The sequence below is a fragment of the Leptidea sinapis genome, chromosome 2, assembly GCF_905404315.1.
Source record: "Leptidea sinapis chromosome 2, ilLepSina1.1, whole genome shotgun sequence".
In the NCBI taxonomy this organism is placed as follows: domain Eukaryota; kingdom Metazoa; phylum Arthropoda; class Insecta; order Lepidoptera; family Pieridae; genus Leptidea; species Leptidea sinapis.
The window spans coordinates 11,214,879-11,236,688 of record NC_066266.1 but is presented as its reverse complement, the minus strand read 5'-3'; the positions used below and the strand labels follow the sequence as shown (position 1 = coordinate 11,236,688).

The following is a 21,810-nucleotide window of genomic DNA, read 5'->3' as shown; positions in this document are numbered from 1 at the left end:
ATAAACACATGACATGTTAACACGTAAGCCATGAGATAATCATACCTTACTAACATGTAAATTTTAATAAAAACTTCCATATTGAACTCTTGAAGTACCTACCTATATATGCATAGATTTGCATTAAAGTTTTTTAGATCATAAATATATAGTAACATACGTATAATATACAAAAGATCGACAACCTGAGTGTTGAAAAATACATACCAAAATTTCGGTCGACACTAGGACGGTTGGCTAAGTTGTAAGAGCGTTGCGGTATATCCCAAAAAATGCAGGTTCAAATACGGCATCATACAAATAGACTAGGTATAAATTTATACCTGAGATTAAACGAAGGATAATCGAAATATTGACTCACGGCCGTTTTCAATAAAGTATCTCTAGTTACGGATACATTGCTGTCACCGTTTAAGGACAAGATCTTATCTATCCATAGTTATGTCCAATATAGTTATAGTCCAATGCTTTATGTCGGTAGGTTATTGAAATGTAAATAAGCGTAAAAGGATAGATCTGTCTACCTCTAGTAAGTTAAACTAAAGATACGTCATTGAAAATGGCCCTATATCGCTGACAACACTGTCAATACAATGACACAGGATAATTCTGAAGTTTTGCGAATGTCTGGCAGCATTTAATAAACCATCAAAATAAATGCGGGAAAATTTATACGTCTGAATAAATAAATCATAAGCAAAAAGTCTATTTGTACACAATAACGTTTATTCTCAGGTATAACCCTACACCAAGTTTATTAATTGTAAGACCGATAGAATTAGTAAGCATTTTAGAATTCTCCACAAAACATTCCGAATAAAAAGATCTGTTGTCTCCAATATAACATGATTCAATGAAGCAACATTTACTTACAAATGGAGGTCGCTAGCATCTTCTGTTATTGCCTACGTGATTCCGATAGAAAATTTCCGACTACCCTCAAAATATCAGACAGTTGTGTCACCCTAAACTCTTATGTTTTATTGTCGAATATTTTTTATTTTAATACGACTATAGACTAGGTGGGTTGAAAATTGAGTTAGAATGACACTGGCATACGTAGTGATTTGGTTCGTGGGCGCATTAAACGCATTAGGGACTGAAATTGGATTTGGTGTAGGGCGGTCTGTTAGTACACTTGTTATAAATTTGTACAGTTTGCTTGTTTTTATGTATAAAATGGATACAAAGCTAAAAAAACCTTTTATGGTAATTGATAAAATTAAATTCGACTGCCGAAGACGGCAAGCGTCGCAAATATGTTGGTCTCAGTGAGTCATACATCTTTGTGCCGTTTGGTGTCGAGGCACTTGGCCCGTGGGGCCCAAAAGCGCGGAGATTGTTCAAAATACTATCTTCGCGCCTCAATAAGGCTACTGGAAACCCAAGCGCTGGCAGCTATCTCGGTCCACGTATCAGCCTAGCTATCCAACGCGGAAATGCTGCCCGTATTCTTAGTACGCTTCCACTTAATGATAGTTTTAATTTTATGTAGTCATAGTATTGTAAATATAGTTATAAGATTTGTTTTGTTTGAATAAATGTATAATTTAACTAACAATTATAATCTTAGCGAAACGTCAAAATCATATGTTCATATTATTTTATCTGTGAAAGTTGCCTCTGTTATTATTTCAATATTTGCAAAAGTAATTCATTGCGTATGTGTTCCTGAAAACCCTACTAATATTATAAATGTGAATGTTAGCTTCTTTGAAACGCTTTCATGCCTATACCAGTGAACCAAATTTGATGAAATTAAGTACAGAGATAGACAAGAGCTTGGGAAAGGACATATACTTTTATTGCGAAAAAAATTGCCGGGTTGAAATAGGGAATGGAAATTTGTATGAAAATTCGTCATAATTGAAAATAGCACCATGAAAAATTGTATTCAGGTACTTGATAAGAAATAAATAAATATTTGTTCTAGCGTTTTAAAATTTAGACCTGTGTGGGCATGGAAAAAAGAGAAGAAGTTCTATAGTTGGTGGCTTATAAAAATATATTGATCACAGCAGTTTTTTGTGTATTATTTGCAAAGTGTAATTGACTATACTACCTGATGATACAACCGAGCCTTAGTTTAGAGCCTTATTTTGAATATTATGCTTAGGATATCATCCCCACCATGTGGATGTGTGGCGGTCCTCCACAGTGCGGTTTTCAAGCTTTCTCCCTCGTATTACAAAGCTGTGGAATGAGCTTCCTTGTGCGGTGTTTCCGGGACGATACGACATGGGTACCTTCAAAAAAACCGCTTACACCTTCCTTAAAGGCCGGCAACGCTCTTGTGATTCCTCTGGTGTTGCAGTAGAATGTGGGCGGCGGTGATCACTTAACACCAGGTGACCCGTACGCTCGTTTGTCCTCCTATTCCATAAAAAAAAATACTAGCTAACGCACACACAGACAAAAGGATATTTAACTAACAGCTATGCTATTGATATAATAGAGAGCAAAATAAAGGCTTCAAAATAAAAACTAATTTTTTATACAAATACTTGTAGATATCTATCAACATAACCCAAAAAAAAGTCCAAACTCCCACAAACAAAGCCCGTTTTATAATATTTACTAATCAATGGTCATGTTTGCTCAACAGAACAAATATTCACTCGCTCGATAGCAATTCGTAATTTATTTATTTGCAGTTTGCGGCGGAAACTCCCTACGGCGTATTTATTTGCGTGCACGCTTCGTAATTTTTGTGATTTACCCCGGCTTTTTGTGCAGAAGTTCACCTGAATTAGTTCAAATTGTAGCTTTTATAAGCTATGATGAAACAGAATAGTTGTAAATACTAAATACCTATAAATGAACTGAAACATGTAAACGGCGGATACATTATTACATCATATTATGTAAGTGACAATGTTATGTTTTTAATGAGAAATAAATATCTTTAAACCTAGAATATAAAATCATCAAATAAAAATTACATTAACGAATATATATTTATAAGTAACCGCTTTACAACAATTTATCTTTTATGATAGGCAATCTTTAAAAAAAGATAAATATTGTATAGTTTTATTTCATTAGGTATATACGTTGAATTTAAATCTAAATTAAATTACTAAGCAGACTTAAATTACTGGGTTGAAATTTTATACATTAAAGGTGCCTCTTTGTTTTAATTATAAAAAATATTGTACAAATAATAATAGGCATCAATTTATTACTAATGAATAACGAATAAATGTAATATAATGAAATTAAATATACTTTCAAAATATCTACTTACGTAAGGACTTGTTTATTTAGATTAGATTTAAATAGTTTAGAGATTTTGTAGTGGTTTAATGCATTTTTTTAAAGTCAAAACCTCTTTAGGTTCAGCATTTGATTTTATAGGTATCGAATGAGATTCACCTGTCACCGTCGGCTAGGAAACGCTCGAAATCACGGTCAGTCAGAGCAAAAAATACCAGAGTAGATTTTGTATAATTATATATTTTATTATATGCATTCAAATTCAAATTCAAATATTTTTATTCAAAATAGGATGTGATATCACTTATTGAAAGTCAAAAAACTACCACCCATTCCAAAATGAATGCCTCAGACCTGAGAAGAATGGGCGCAACAAACTCAGCGGGCTTTTTTTATTTCATCGAATAAATATGTTTACAAAGTAATATTGTACAATTAAACTTATTATTTAATAGCCTCCATTCCCAATCTGTGGTATCATTAAGAAAGTCAATTATGTTATAGTAACCTTTACCACTCAGACGTTTTTAACAATTCTTTTGAATTTTGAATTCATTGTAAGTATTATAACTTTGTGCATAAATACTAATCAAAAGTTTTGCATAAAATGTTTAAATGGAAGCCAAAGACTTACAATATACTAGCGTATAGACTAACAATGCGCGTGAGAGAAGAATATCTCTAACGGAGAGTGTGGGACGCTCCTTTGCACAGGATGCCGGCTAGATAATGTGCACCACAACGACGCCTATTTCTGCCGTGAAGCAGTAATGTGTAAGCATTATTGTGTTTTTGGTTTGAAATTACTGGGCAAATGGGACTTAATATCTTACGTCTCAAGGTGACGGGCGCAATTGTAGTGCCGCTCAGAATTTTCGGGATTTCAAGAATCCTAAGCGGCACTGCATTATAATGGGCATGGCGTATCAATAACCATCACCTAAACGACCTGCTCGTCTCGTCACTTATTTTCATAATTAATTAATCTAGCCGGCCTCCTGTGTAAAGAGCCTCCCACTAGTAAATATATTATCGGACTCTTAGGTGGACTATACGCTGTATATTCTGTTTCTTACAAATGGGCCGATATATATACATATAAACATACACACAGAAACAACCCTTAGTTACTCGTCTTCTCAGGTTTAAAGCAGAGATAAAATCAACAAAATAAATAATACCACAGATTACCCAAATTCTGAACAGCTCCACAGATTCCGAACCGCGACAGTTCTAACAGAGTTAGTGACAACAATGAGTTGACGAAGGCAAATCTGATTTGCGAACCCTCCGGAGTTATTTTAAAGGCACTCCGTAATTTTGCATTGCGTAGGGACTGGGGTGGCCCGCGAATGGGCTATTTGTACCCACAATATGCTCTAACTAGGCTTGTATGAAAAATTGGGTGAGTTAACACTAAGCATTAAGTTTATTCTTTATACAATATAATATTTGTAACATATAATTTTTTTTATATATCTGTATGTATATTTAAATATATTTATAAATGCACCTCTATTTCTCCTGGTAACGCTATAACTTGAGAATGGCTTTACAGATTTCATTCACTTTTTTTTTATATTTCCTAAAAATTTGTAGAAGGTTAAAAAAATTAAAAAAAAGTGCAAAAAATTAAAGAAATTCAAAAACTGAACTATCTTTATTTTAAACTATTAATTTGAAATAACTGACAGTTACGATACGAACATGCCGCATGTTACAGCTGTCGCTTCCCTCAACCATATTTTAGGGAACGAAGCGACCCGAATTACGACGCCGCCACAAACAACGAATTAAATCGATCGTGACGAAACATGAATTAGCTAGTAATAAATATTGCGTGGCAGTGGGCAGGGCACATAGTTCGACGGACAGATGATCGTTGGGGCAGTAAAGTCCTCGTACCGGAAGACGCAGTGCTGGTATCCCCCACAAGATGGAACGACTTTTGTCAAGATCGCCGGAATACTTTGGATTAGGGCAGCTAAGGACCAATCGTCGTGGAGATCATTGGGGGAGGAGTTTGTCCAGCAGTGGACGTTTTCCGGCTGATAATGATGATGATGAAAAAGGAAATTGATTTAAAACATACTTTTAAGCGCTTTGCTTGTCGGTGGAGTATCCCGACTCCATGGTGGATCTCCATGTCCGGAGAAGTCCCGTAGCTTGAGGTAGCTGATGGTCAGCCTGATGATGGAAGCCTTGTCCAGCTGGCTGGTGATAGCAGCCGGCAGGGGCAGCATCTTCGCCAGCTCGTAGAATTCGTAGTTCTCCTTCCCGCGGCGAGATCTCGCTGCATCTCTGCTCTTCTCCTTCCGTAGTTCGAGAATGCTGTAAGGAGAAAATGAAATTAGTTCGGATGTTTCATATACTTTCATATAACTTGAATATTTAAACAGTTTAGCAGTTATATTTCTAGCTTACTAACATACTTGAACCTAAAAAACCGTGCCTTTCTTCTCTCTCATCTCTTTCTCTCTCTTTAATTGTTTCCAATGTGTGGTACAGATTTAAAAGATTTCAAAAATAGTTGTAACGGATTCAATTTTGACAAAATACATGATATAATAATTATAATTAGCTGATAATTTAGATAAAAAAGACTTTAATAAGACACATAAAAAATGTAATTTTATGAGTATTCTTATTTGCTATAAAAATACCTTCACCAAATGAAAGTTACTTTAAAAAAACATAAATTAGAGTTCATTAATAGGCTTCAATCAATACTCAAAGTGAGAAAAGTAGATAAAACGATGTTTTTTACTATAATATAGAAGGGAATACTTCATTACGATTTGGTTAATAATACGAAATACAATTAAAAGTAATAAATATCTTATAATACTAGGTAACCGGTAAACGTTGTTTTGCCATAAAAAATAATAAAAAAATTGCAATAAAAAACCTTTGCGAGTATAAAAAACAGTTTACGACCTATTCTCAAACCTAACGAATATAAACAAATAAATTTATACATAAATAATATATCAAGCAGTTTCGGTGGAGTTTGTTGACAAATAAGTACGCACAACACGACACGAGAATTTTCTATATAAGATATATGATTGGGTAGAGATTAGTCTGACCGATTGTAAGTCATATCATACCTCCTTAAAATAAAGGTAACTAAAACATGAAACAATAATAACATCACCAAATTAAACGCCTATTTCTGCCGTGAAGCAGTCATGTGTAAGCATTACTGTGTTTCGGTCTGAAGGGCGCCGTATCTAGTGAAATTACTGTGCAAATGTGACTTAACATCTTATGTCTCAAGCTGACGAGCGAAGTAGTACCTTGAGCCGCTCAGAATTATAAGGCCTTTCAAGAATCCTCAGCGACACTGCATTGTAATGGGCAGGGCGTATCAATTACCATCAGCTGAACATCCGGCTGTCTCGTCCCTTATTTTCATCGAAAAAAACATAACGTTTTTAAAATAATTGAATTTTAATTTGTCATTATGAAGTTTAGCGGAGGTTTTATTTGCTGTAGACAAATGTTTTTATGTGTAGTTTATATATTTATACTGACATGTATAAATACGATTGGGCAGGCTGTTCCATATGTTTGACAGCAAATTTTTTGTGCCTATTTGAAGCGCCACTCGCGAGCGTCCAGAGATCTTTTTTTTGACATATAATACAAATGGCTGCGAAGGAAGGTACAACACTCTGAAGTATTTTTACAGTTTGAATTAATTTCGTCCGTTTTCCATGTTATTTATACTAAAAGAATCAACGTTATATACTGCACAATTTTATTTGTAAACAGTTTCCCACCATCTATGTTGTCCACTAGGTTGTCATCACTAGTTTTAGTACCGCAGACTCTCGCTACATGACCAACAGCGCCAAAATGGCGAATATCAAACAGGCACAAAAGCACTTTGACAGCCGCCAGTCCAGTGGTATATAGTAGAGGTCAGTGTGTGTAGTCTACAAGTATCTAATGTAAGACAAAGTTACAATTACACGCGTTTTAATCCTCAAAAGTGTTTTATTTAAATGTGTATTACTCGGGTTAATCAAACATAATAGTTTGTAAATCAATTAGTTAGTAGCGCCCACATAAATTGTCGTATACATATGAATGTATTAATTATCGAGGTGTAAGTTGGTATGTTAATGAACGAGCCGGCTGTTAGGGGGTGTCTTTGCCGCAGACACCGCCCCCAGGCGGAGCCCGTTTTGTTTTAACTTAACAATCTATATTTGCATTCACCGTATATTTGCATTCGTTTTTATATTAAATACATTTTACTATAGTAAAGTATACGTGATTATTGCTTCGTTTGTGATAATTAAACGAACAAACAAATAAAATTGGCATAAAGTTCTACTTGAGAATAAACCAAGAATATGGAAAATGTTTACAAATAGATATTTAACTTATGAATGGTTTATTCGAGCGTACTCGTATAATGTTTACCGCGTTTATTTGAAAGGCTGCCTGACATTCGGAAAACTACAAAAAAAAAAAGAATGCTGGGAGAGTTGTTGGGCCGTTTCTTCTCTCTCAGACCGCCATTTGTTTCTGAAGCGGTAGTAGTATCTAGTATATTAGTAATGACATCAATTTTGAGAATAAAAATGACTTTATGCCTTATAGATGACTTTTTGCCTTTTTATGCCTTCAGAATTATCTTTGTATGGACATTGTTGTCAGCGATACAGCTGTAAATATATTTGCATATACTTGGTTTATTCTCAGGTATAAATTTATGCCAAGTTTATTTGTAAAGTCGAAAGAATTCTGGATGAATGTTACCAGCTGGTATAGGTAACCACTTATCTTTTTGTTAATTACGAAATTTGTTGATGTTCAACCGTTATAATAATTATTTCATTTAACCCTGTGTTCCTGTTATTTTGTAGTGTCACGGTCAGAACTGTCAAAGTGTCAAAAAATTATTTTACAGAAATATTCATACATAAAAAACATTTAAAATTAAAAAAGGTTGAGGGTCACGAATCGAAATAAAAACATTCCTGAAATTGTATCGAAGTGTGAAAAATTTGATTAAAATTGGTTTAGTAGTAAGGAGTTCATCGCGGCCAAAAATATTAAGATAGAAAACCTAGCCAGCCTCTGTTCCGATGGTAGGCGTTCTATATTCGTATTATAAAAATAATAGTAATGCACATATTACACTTTAATTAAATACAAAAAAAAAGCAACAAATTTTCGTATGTGGAAATAATTCTCAATCCGTATGTGTAAAACACAAATAAGTACACACACACACCTACCTACACTATATACAAGCATACTAAAACTACTATTAGACGCTCTACGTAGGTATTATGACAACGTCAGGGGTAGTAAACCTGAGGTGCAAAGTAAGCGATTCTCTGATGGGTTAACTTTACGATCGTGTTCGATTACCGAGCTCCCAAGAGTCTCTGTTTTATTGTCACCTGAGTAAGGTCATTTGAATGATACTGTTTGGCTTAAAGCCCTTTGGATATATACTTTGGCATTCCAAATTCACGCATTCAATTCTGACTGGATTCTCATGTCAAATCCACCTATCTATCAATCTTGCAATGACGGTTCGATAGGTGATTATTGAATATTAACGAATTTGGATTGCCTGGGCGGAAACCCTTTGCCTGTTATTGTAACAAAAGTAGCAGGAAATGAATAAACAAATACACTACGAGATTTACAAGAATATTACTGAGTAATTATGTCAAATCTATTCCAAAATGCATGGTTCAGTGATGTCATATTTAGTTTTATGCATGGATTAATTAATTACAAATCAATTCTGATTGAGAATCAGATACATTTTACAAATACGACACCAGCTACAGATTTCAGATAGATATCGGCTATAGATTGTATATATTACTTCACTGGACTAAATAATATTCAAGCTAAAAAGCAATCACTAAAGTACATACTATATATTGTATCTTAGTACTAAAACATTCATTTAAAGTTTAAAGTCCTTATCGTCATTGCTGTTCAGGGAACAATAATTCTTAGATATAAAGAAAATCGGAACAGACCCTTTAACCGATAAAATCAAATTTTCCGATAAACCGGTTAAAGTATAAAACAAGCGGCAATTCAGTTTGATTTAATGTTTCTGAAGGGCGACCGTTCGGACACCGCGCTAAATTGTTTAAATTGCTTTAGACTGACCGAGGGTTGATTACCCCTTACTTTTATAATCTTCTTTAATATTTTAATACTGAAATTGGTTTTTTAATACATATTTCTTTAATTTGTCATTAAATTTTAAAGATCTAGCTCAAATGAAGATGTTACAAAAATATAGAACTATCTATTAAAGACATTATTAACAAATATAATATTATTACAAAGCTGTAAAATTTATTATGAGAGACAGTATTTCCCTAGTATTCAAATTGATCTTGCTGTATTAATAAAAAAGTGAAATATGTATGAATGTAATAAGCGCTAAAAATATAAGATGTTTATAAAATTCAAAAGAAAATTCTCTGAGATAATTACTTCTTATTATATTATTATATTAAAGAATTAAGGTGTACCAAGTAAGAAAACGATAATTATACAGATCACTTTGAATTTTATTCAATTGTTTCTGTCTAATGAATGTTTCAATTTGATTACATTCGTAAACACGCTCCAACAAACTGAAAAAGAACTTTCATTTAAAAACAAAAGAGATTCTAATTATTTCTTTTACCAGCCAGTATTTACTTTTTTAGGTTCCAAAGAGTTTGTACCTCACGATTGCCCCTCGTAATCCTAGTAGATATACTAAGAAACAAAAAAAGTGTTCGTCTCGGGACGCCCGAACGTGACACAGAAGTGATAATTTTAACTAATATAAGGTGAACATTTAATATTGAGATTGTTTAACTTGAGAAAAGATTTGGTTATTACTTAAATGTAATTGATTATAAAATATTTTTTATTATTAGTTGAAAATTAAATTAATTAATTAATTAATTAAATCTTGAATATGTACATTTGAATTTTGTATACGTCTTATGTACCTACATGGTTAGTGTCATTATTTAATTTTATAAAAGTAACAATTGGGTATAATAAGAAACGAAATTTTTACATTCTTTGTCGACTAAAAATCTTGCAAAGACGGCTTTGATAATTAATCATTGAATATTAGTGAATATGGCTGTATAGACTGGAACCCTTGTCTGTACTAATACTCGTAATGGACTAAGACACAAAAACAAAACTTTCAAACAATATTTCTTAAAACTTTTATTGATTTGGTATTTATAACAAAAGTAGTATCAAATACACTTAGAGATTTAAAAAAATATTACACTGAGTAATTTGAAACATTTTTTTAAAACCATTAAATTATATCGGTTAAAAATTGTTCAATAGATTTTTTCTGACGGAAGTATCGCGTTACGTAAAGATTTACCCTTCCATAAAGAAGTTATAATTTCAAAAACTACCTTTTTATTAACTAATTATCATTCTTATTTAAACGTTATCGTCCATGATCTTATTTGCAGTCCAATGCCACGTTTCAAGTTGTCCACTTTATGACACCCTTAATCTTAGAAGTGGCTGACTCCAAGTGTCCAAAAACGTGACCGGACAATTGTTGTACACCTGGGAATCAAACTTGCAATACAGTTGCCTTGACCCTCTGCAGCATCTTCAATAAAAATCACACCATCTCCCTAAAGCGTTAAGGTCCTTTTTCCAACAAAAACATTCAACGGTCAGTAATGATTAATTGAGAAAAACGACATATGCGAAAAAAGAGCCAGGCAAAAATGATCTTTATGTCAAAGTGGAAGCAGAAGGTACGCGGAATTGAAAACACGGGTCGAAGTCGTAAAATAGCATCCAGTAGGTAACCGTAGTTAGGTTTAATGTGCGAGGGACATACGGATAAATTGAGTTGCTGCGAATATTGGTTTACCCACGGGACTCTTGTATGAGTGATGTGACGTCACTGCTGTCATTGCATTATATGGCGTAACGTTACTGATGTAATTAAGTAATCGCATGCGTCTACGTCCTACGCAGATATTAATCATTAAGTCAATTTCTTCCTTTTTCCTTTTATTGGACAAAATTTATTCCCAACAATTGCCTATAACTATTTTATTCGTAAAACTTATTTTACACCAATATAGTTTTCACTTAAATGTAATAACAATAACAATTATTGTAATATAAAGTAACATAAAATACGTTATTTCTTTTTGAAAAATCATTCGGGTGGATTTACTTCAAAAAATCAAAAATTCTGCAAAAACAAATACGCAGTTGTTGTTTTTTTATAAATCGAGGGCATGACTCCTTCCACGACTTTTCTCTAAGTCTCGTAGTTTCTGACTTGGCCATCACCGCCCTTCTCATAAAACGACCCTGTATACAAATTATTGTAATTAATTTGCTCGCATTATTCTAAATACTGTTTAATTGTGGAAACTTTATTGGTCCTTGATTTATATTTTATATTTTTTAACGTGAATTAATTTGTACTGTTCGTTTCTCAAATAAAATTAAAAAAATAAAGATCATTAACATCTAGATAGATTATGACAACTATAAGAGACTCTATCTAGACGAATAATATTATCTAAGATTTTTAAACTTGATAGAATACTTCCCATGCACCGTTCAGATCAGCACAATACACCAATGTTTGTATTTGCGACAATTCAAGTAGAAAATTCTTCAAAATTCCCATGACATGTATGAAGTTGCACATTCAACTGGGGTTAATAGGTGTTAGCTTTTAATACATCGCCCCTTAGGTGCCAGTTGACAATTAAATTTAAGGTCTAATGGAGCGTCTGCGGTTATTTTAATCTTTGCTACTCTCGCATTATGCGTTATTTTGTGTAGAATATAATAGACGCTTGTTAAATGAGGATTAAATGGCATTATGGGTTTATAATGCTCCTATAGATTGCGTATTAGAATATATCTGAATGTTCTTTAGTGATGTTAAAGTTAATCATTTAAATATTTTGTTTTCCGAGCCTTTACCATCCCTTTTCGGTGTTTACTTCAAAAAGTTTAATAATGTTTCAAAAATATCTCCACTTCACTGCTGATTGATCAGCAATTAGCAAAAAACATGAACTTGTTATGCTTACTACTCAGCTAAGTCGTGTTAGTAAGTCTTTTACTAGGCGATGTATATGCTTCTACAATGTGATCCCAGAAAATATACAAAACAAATGTGTTAAGAAATTTAAAAGAATTGTTGTAAAACGTTTCTGTGGGAAAGGTTCCTATAGCATAAATGATTTTCTTAATGATACCACAGACTGGGAATGAAGCGAATTACCTCAGGCTCATTAATTATAAATGTTTATTGCACGATATTACACTGTAATTTATATTTTTATAAAAATCCCACTGAGTTTCTTGCGCCTGTTCTTCTCAGGTCTGAGGCAGTGTATTTTGAATGGGTGGTAGTTTTTGACGTTCAATAAGTAATTTTGAACAAAAATATTTGAATTTGGATGTAACTAAGATTCCTTTGTCTATCACGTTAATTATATGCCTCTTACGAAACAAATAAGTAATTCACTATTTTCTATTTTTGTTACACTTAAAGTAGGCATTGTATGAATTGTCATATGTAATGAAATGTAATGAAATGTGTTGACTGTATTATTAATATTGCTAATATATAGGTTTCTTTATTTTTGAAAATAAGGGACGAGACGAGCAGGACGTTCAGTTGATGCTATCTTTTTCGCCTTGCCCATTACAATGTAGTGCCGCTCAGAATTCTTGAAAAACCCAAAAATTCTGAGCGGCACTACAATTGCGGTCGTCACCTTGGAACAAGATGTTAAGTCTCATTTGCCCAGTAATTTCACTAGCTACGGTGCCCTTCAGACTGAAACACAATGTTTACACATTACTCTAGGTATTTCTAAATTTAAATAATATAGGTTCCAGATAAGTAATCACCAACATATTATGATATACTAAAACCTTCTCCGAAACATGCTGTATTTTATGGTATAAGTATTATTCCGATTGGTTCAGTAGTTTTCGCAGTATAACTGAAGGAAAAAAGCCGGCTCTCCATTTACTAGTATAGATTACTTTTTATTTTTAAGAAGTCGTTCAATTCCGGTCCAAATTTTTTATACGCGTAATAAAATGACGGGTGAGATCTTTTATTTGACATTATGACACGTTATTGAGTGGTTATGTCACAATTAACCACTCAATAATAAGGGTAAGGGGTGACACACACTTACGAAATATTATATTTATAAGTACTTATTGTGTCTTTCAATGCTTTAAACGTCTTTTGTGCTGGTATTACTACGGGTTCTGGTTTTCGATTGCGTTTAAGTATTATATCATGTAACAACGCTATCTCAACGAAGTGTATGGATTTTTTTTGAAGATAGATGAAATTTTTAAGTTAGTATTAGTAATTTAATTTAGTTTACTTATTTAATAAGCTTCGATAAGTTAAATCAATATTCAAAATATATTATTGATATAAAAACATATTTAAGGCCGTTTTGGGCACTTTTGAGAGTGAATAAAGAACATAACTTAAAAAAGCCGCTAAAATCATATCATTTTAGGTTTCTTAACGCAATTTTATTTCGTTCATTCTTCATAAGCGATCCAAACGCCATTCAGTAAAAGGCACTTCATGGTACGAATTTTAGTGATTCAGTTTAGGTACCTAAACTGAACTGCATCGGATTCGCCTCGTTCATTATAAGTTGATGGTAGGCCCTCTGGTGTGATCGTCAAGCATTTGACATTTGACAGGAATTTGAAAATTTAATCAAAATTAGTTGTTTCATATTTTAATAATCATAAGCCTAATAGTACAAGGTCTTTTTTTGATAAGACTAATTTTAAATTAACGTCAGCCGAGAGCTGGCAAACATTTTTTTTCAATTCTTTACATAATTTCCTTTAAATTGACGTAAAATTGATTAAAAAAACATATAGTTGCATTTTATATCAGAAAATTAATTAAACTAAAATTATTAACAGACAATAGTGGCAATTTTTTATAGGCAGCCTTTCGCTAAAAAAAATAATAGGATTGACACACTTTTACACAAATTACCTTGCCCCAAACTAGGCATAGCCTGTTCTATGGGTACAAGACAGCATATGTATGTTTAATACAATATACTTAAATAAATATACATAAATACATATAAACATCCATGACTCGGAAATAAACATCCATAATTATTCATATAAATGATTGTATCTACTGGAATTCGGACCCGGGACTCATTGCATACTCCCTCAACGTTCGTTTAAAATTAGTTATATCAAAAATATAAATACCTGCAGAATCGAGTAGCGGGATCTTGTACTATGACATGTCACTTTTTAACTTTAACTATGCCAAGGAATACGACGGTGCAACACATTCCACAGTCTATGTTAAATTCAAATAAAATACTTTTAAAGGATTAAAACGCGTGTAATTGTAACTGTGTAACATTAGATTTTTGCGTAAAAGTTACATTTTATTTTATTTTAGTGAACCCGACGTTTCAAGATCTCCCCCTGTCCCCCTGAAAACGACATCTGTATCGTGTTTTATTTAAATGTGTAACACTCGCGTTAATCAAAGAAAAAGTCTATGTTAAAGTCAGCGTTAGTGTTAACGTTAAATATATGATTTGAAGCTTAACTATAACAGCTAATAATATGATGCATTCCAGCCTAAGTAAAGTTACAAAATTTACACCAAACACCTAACACTGAATAAAACGTGCGAAAGTGAAACTTTTCAATAAGAAATTCACACCCTGTACTTAAAGGTCTGCTAGTTTTCTTTAAAAGCGCGGACATTTGAGCCCTCTAAGTTTAGTCAACCGTTCCCTCCCTTGGGTCTCCTAGACCCTACCTACGGTCACTCACGAACTCCGAATATATTCACACCCTAATAGGTGTTACTTACAGTACATTCCTTTGTATGAATATACATTTCTTTGTTGTTTTTTTTCATCTGCAAAACGAAGCTTAGCCTTTCTAATTAATTGAGATATAGCCCGTTTTGTAAACACGCAAAAAAAGTCACTAGTCTTTCCCTGACACGCGTTGCTTTTTCGAACTATTTTTATAATTATCCAAATGTTTTAAATTTTTTACAGTATTAATTCCACCAATATTTGTCTTTAAACAATTCGACACGAGGCATCCTCAGGACATATTGACTCGCCAAACTCTGGCACGAAACTGATGTGTCGTAAACTTATAATAAGGATAATTATGGATTTCCGCAATATAACGCCTACATTTTATTTTTATAATGTTTAATTTGACAATACTTGTATCTTGTGGGGAAACAATAACATATTAACATTAAAATTGAGCCCATTTATTGCCAGTAAACATAAACAAAAACTCGTAATATTATATTATAATATGTGCTAATAATGTTATTAAGATACAGACTAAGGACAAACAAGAGAATATTAAACATCTATGGGGTAAATGCAAGTAAACGTTGCGGGGTTATTTGATATAGGAAATGAAAATGTCATAGAGTTATTACGACTTGGATTATTGATATTACTGATGATTATTATCACAGGGTGGGGGATTTAATGCTGGGACTTTATCATATACGAAAGTTCTAAGTGTAAGGAAAAATACAATGTAAGCAACAGTTTGAACCCCTGCATAAATTTCCGAATTGGTCAATAAATTATGCACTTTTGAGCTAACAAATAATGGATAACCTCTTGTTTTTTTGGAGTCGATAAATCAAAGAACAATACCAAAGTGATTTGTGGTACAACTGTTGATAAATACGTCTAAGGAGATTTTACCTGTGATAGAGATTTATAACACATTATTTTATGTACATGATGCTCAAATTTGGTTACTTAAGTTACACATAATAATTTTCGTAGATCTTAAATTTATTAAATAAACTTTTCAAAAAATTGCAAACATAATATTGTAATTCAGATATTTCTAATAATTTTATGATTTTTTTCGTAAAATATCTGATTTTAATAACTGTTAATATAACAGTTAATTAATTAAATATTAGGTTTCTTTTATACATAGATAATTACATCACGATTCAAAGTTTTTATGAAGTGACTGTATAACGATTAAAGTAAGAAAGGCCTTTTCGGGCACGAATTAAAAGTTAGTGTACTAAGGAGAGGTCACGCGGTCACTCTGTGTTGAAATGAGTGTCACGTTTGTATATCTAATGCAGCTAGTTTTGATACTTGTTAATCTATTCAACATAGAACTTATAAGTTAAACAATTTGAAACTTTCCATGAGTCGTTACTCAGATTTGGTATTATTAATTGTTTAATCATGTAGGATCAAAATTGATTTACGAAGTAACAATTTAGATACGAGTTCGAAAGCACTTTGTAACGAATTTGTTCTACTACTTCACATATACCACCGTAATATAATTGAGAATGCAATAAATATATTGAGTATTGAGTAAAGTATAGTTATAATGAAGGTGCGTAGAAATGGATGAGAAACAGATTACCGATCAGATCTGAAGAGATCGGATCAGTAATTTCTGGGGCGAATTGAAGAATAACAAATGAGAATAACGTTAGGACTGAGGCAAAAATTGAGATCAAGAGGGTAAATTTTCATGGATAGCCCTTACAAATGGCCGACGGTGAGTTTTAATATACTGAAATGATGTTTTCAGTTGTATTTATTTTTATCATTACTTTTTACAGATTGTACAAAAAGCCCAGCTGCGAAACTTTAGAGAGAGAGAATTAGTGGATAATGCCATAGTCATGTATATCTAAAAACACCACAATAGGGCGTTCACTTCAAGATTTTGACAAACTTAAAGTCTATTATATAAACTTAAACGAAGAAAAATGCTTTAGACAACACACAAAAGGAAAAAACAAAATATTCTTTTGTTAACTGATAGCATAAGTCATTACTTTATTCAAGATTGATTAGCACAGATTTTTTTTTAATGAATTCTGAATTGGATGCAAAATTACTACATAATGAGATGTTATGATATAAAAATATAGGTCCCGGGTTCGAATCCCGGTAGGTGCAATCATTTATATGATGAATATGAATGTTTGTTTCCGAGTCATGGATGTTTATATATATTTATGTATGATAAGTAAGTATATCGTATTAAATATATCGTTGTCTTGTACCTATAGTACAGGCTATGGCTAATTTGGGGCAAGATAATTTGTGTGAAAGTGTGTCTATATTATTATTATTAAATTTTCACATCAAATAAAAAAAAACAACTCTAAAAACAATCAAAATCGTTTAAGTGAACCGCGTGTAAATAATGAAAAGGGCAGTCCCTCGGGGCATTTGCTTCACCCCAGCGCCTGAGATGAGCATCGTATGACTCGGCAAATTTCGGAAGCTGTTCACTGTGACATTGATCATAATACTTGCATGACATTACAACTTAGCCGGGCAGCGTCGTAATTGAACGGGACTATTTAAGCGAAAATTCATCCTGATTCTAATCTTAGATATTGGCACGAATCTATTATAATTTAGATATTTTCATACTTTCTAGATTAGAATGACCAATATTTGTGTATGCAATGGCATCTTTCAAAGTATTTTGATGATCTTTAAGACGTTCGATTTAGTGTTTTTTTGGAAGAGGACAAACGAGCGTACGAAATGACATGTATGAATACTCTATGAAACGCCTTTTGATGGGGTTAAATTTTTCGAACATTTACCATTGTAATTTATATTTTCTTACACTATCGGAAAGTAGAGATGTTGACGAACAGAAAACAAATAATTTTTTTGAAAAAAGCTGATATTTTGACGGATGAATTTTCGATTGAGAATAAGGGTTCTTTTTCGATATTTGAGTCAAATTAAGGTGAAAAAATAAATATTTCAATTCTAATAAATTACAGTGTATTTGGGTCATAAAAAGGTAAATTTTCACCAAATTAAAAAAAAAAACAGTTGTTCAGTTCAGAGTTTCAACCGCGCTTTGAATATAACGCCACGCAATGAAAAAGTGTTCGGTGAAAAACTGTCCAAATAACAACATATTCAAACTTATAAAGAAGGGATTATACTGTCGTTTTTCAGGTAAGTGCAATTATTTTTTCATTCAATTAACAAAAATTGGGTAATTGATTTGACGTTATTAATCATTTTGCTAAATTACATTTCAATGGCTAAAACAAAATGTTCTTGCCTAGTGTTCGCGTCCACGCGCGTGTTTCTATCCTGTTTCGTAGTGTTGCTACTTCTAATGAGCGTATACAATATACTTTGAACATTACCGCAACGAAATAAGGTGTTAATTTGAATGAATGTTTTAATGCTATCTGTAAATGTATACATATACACAACGCCACTCAGACATTTTTTGACGACTTTTTAATAGGCGATTGGGAGTCTAGTTATTTATTGTACGTCAATGATGTTAACGGATTCTAATTTATTCAATATTACAACCACCGTTACTTATCTCGATATAATTTCTTAGTAAATTTAGATAGGTTATCAACTCGCCGACGGCTAACAAAAACTGTCCTTATTGTTAGAGCAAAAATGAGACGACGTAAAAACTCAAACAAGAACTGGCTTGACTATTTAAATAGCGACATTTTGTTTTTAATGTTTAAAGGGTTCAGGAGATTTGGTCATGTTGAGCTAATAGATTAATTAGATTAACACAATTTCAAACAAAAATAATTACTAAGTGTTATTTTAAAACGTTATAACTTTTAAAGACGTTATAAATAATGACATTTAGGTAGTGTTAGCAAAATCAATTGACACGTGTTTCTCTTATACGCGAGGTTTCATCAGGAGCTCTAGACTCGCCAAACTATACTAGTGTTCCACTATTTGGCGAAACAATGATCGGAATAAAGATATAGTACATTATTAGAAATAATGGTATTCTGGAGTAAGAATAGTGTAAACATTGCGATGCATTATTCAAACATCATATATGACATTAAAAACCAGTTACCAGTGGGAGGGTCCTTTGCACACGATGCCGGCTAGATTATGGGTACCACAACGGCGCCTATTTCTGCCGTGAAGCAGTAATGTGTAAGCATTACTGTGTTTCGGTCTGAAGGGTGCCGTAGCTAGTGAAATTACTGGGCAAATGGGACTTAACATCTTACGTCTCAAGGTGACGGGCGCAATTGTAGTGCCGCTCAGAATTCTCGGGATTTCAAGAATCCTAAGCGGCAGTTCATTGTAATGTGCAGGCCGTATCAATTACCATCAGCTGAAGGTCCTGCTCGTCTGTCGCCGTTGTGGTACGTATATTCTAGCCGGCAACCTTTGCAAGGAGCCTCCCACCGGTAAATAATGTAAGCATGAAGTAGACTTTCTGTAAAAAATGTAAACATGGAGTGAATGTCTGTTTTCTTCTAAATTTCTTTTTGGCGTATTGATTAAATGACAGATACACTATAAGGTTCACGATGCCTAAAGCTTCATAAATAAAGCTAAATAGCTCGAAGACGGGTCAGTCTCGAGGGACTAACGATTTGTGCCGGCGAAATTGCCGCTCTTTAGGACTTTAATAATCACGTCATATCCAATTTTGTATTGGAACGTACCTCGAATACAAAATGGGGTGGAGACGTTGGAAGACTGCTTGTAGCTTGTAGTCTATGATTAATTGGAAAAGTGTAAACATTTCGAGGTATAAATATTTTTAAAGTTTCTTTACTAACAGAAACGAAGAGATCCGTAGGAGAACCAAAGTTACCGACATATCCCATGGTTGCGAAACTGAAGTGGCAGTGGACAGGGCACATAGTTCGATGGACAGATGGGCTGGTGGGGCAGTAAAATCCTCGAATGGCGACCGGAAGACGCAGTGTTGGTAGGCTCCTCACAAGACGGACCGACGATCTGGTCAAGATTGCTGGAATAGGTTGGATGAGGGCAGCGCAGGACCGATCGTCATGGCAATCGTTGGGGAGGACTTTGTCCAACAGTGGACGTCTTCCGACTGAAATGATAATGATTAGAATGATACTTCTTTTGGCGATATCGCAATTGCGTTCGTCACTTTGACACATATTATCTTAAGTCTTATTAGTCCAGTAATAGACTCGAATAGTACAAGACTCTCAATCGCCAATTAAAAAATGGGCCAAAATTTAAAACAGTCATTCTAATTACACCTTATAATTACCTACCACTCGCCGTAAAACCGCCGACCGTGCACGGCGCCATCTTATAATCTCCCAAAATCTTGTGCTGCAGTATCAACTACAGTACCCTTTACGACGTAGCGGTAGATTCAATAAGAAAATATTTTAATTTATTTTGACATTCATAAGTGTCATTTCCGTGACCTACGTGAATAAACTGATTTTGATTTGATTTGATTTGAGTAATCGCTGCTAACTCTGGGATCGACGCCAGAGTATCTAAAGTAGACTGTGAGAATACCTGCTGTTTGCGCTGAATTAGACCTTCGCATGACACGTCACTTAGAATATAATCCCCACCATCTGGATTTTATTATCCATTCCAGGACATTTAACGATCCTACACAGTGCGTTTTTCAATGAACTTTCTTCTCCGTATAACCAAGCTGTGGATTAAGCTTCCTTGTGCGATGTTCCCGGGACGATTCGACATGGGTACCTTCAAAAAAACGCTCCTGTGATTCCTCGTATGCTCGTTTGTCCTCCTCTTCCAAAAAAAACATAAATCACGCAGCAGGCGTGCATTCTTTTCTTCTGCCATTTTTTATTTTCGAGAACAGCTTTTTTTAATCTAAAAATACAGTCCACCTATTTTCAAATTAATATACTTATCATCTTCAACCGATTCGCTACAATAATATTATAATAAAATCATCGCTTTGCAACCCCAGATCTCACACACGAATAAAAAATGACCAATGTATTACTAGTCGATAGGACCATGACAAATGGACGATGGGCGTTTATCAAATTGCCTGCCAACGTCATTGTGATGGTGGAAAATTGTTTCATTCATAAATGTTATGGTTGGGATTTTGTGGATCGCTTTTTGATGAATAATATTAGTGTGGATTTTAAGGCTACATGTACATTTTATTCGATATTGAAGTAAAAATTCCCTAATTCCGAATTTGTGTAGTAGTTGGTAGACAAACTGGTTTCGTCTCATTTACCGGGTTATAAATAATATAAAAACTCATAACTATTATATTTAGTTTTGTACTTGTAAATGTGAGTTTGAATACTCAAACTTCTTATATTTCTTATACTTGTAAATGTGAGTTTTATACTTGTGCATGTAAATTTGAAAACTCAAAAGTATTATAATTTGTTTTGTACTTGTAGATGTGAGTTTGATTACTCAGAACTATTATATATTTTTGGTTTTATACTTGACCGTGTAAGTATGAAATCTCAAAACTATTACAATTTGTCTTGTACTTGTATGTGTGAGTTTGAATACCTAATTGTAAGTGTGGCGCCCTTAACTGTGCAGTTTTCAAGGAATTTTTTGCTTAAAAACAATCAAACTGTAGAATAGGCTTCCTTGAGCGGTATTTCCAGGACAATACGAATTGGTACTTATCAGGCTGGCAACGATACTGCAATTCCTCTGTTATTGCAGCATAATGTAGGCGGCAGGGATTACTTAATACCAG

General features: G+C 33.4%; 1 protein-coding gene across 6 annotated transcripts in view; it reads right to left on the bottom strand.

Annotated features, from left to right (window-relative positions):
- The window catches only part of LOC126971673 (protein trachealess), a 271,027-nt gene that overhangs the window by 47,665 nt on the left and 201,552 nt on the right, over positions 1–21,810 (bottom strand). For all 6 annotated transcript variants that reach the window (XM_050818066.1, XM_050818089.1, XM_050818080.1 and 3 more), the window contains one exon: positions 5,309–5,547. In XM_050818066.1, the coding sequence (XP_050674023.1) occupies positions 5,309–5,547 (239 nt within the window). The remainder of the gene's footprint in view (positions 1–5,308; positions 5,548–21,810) is intronic.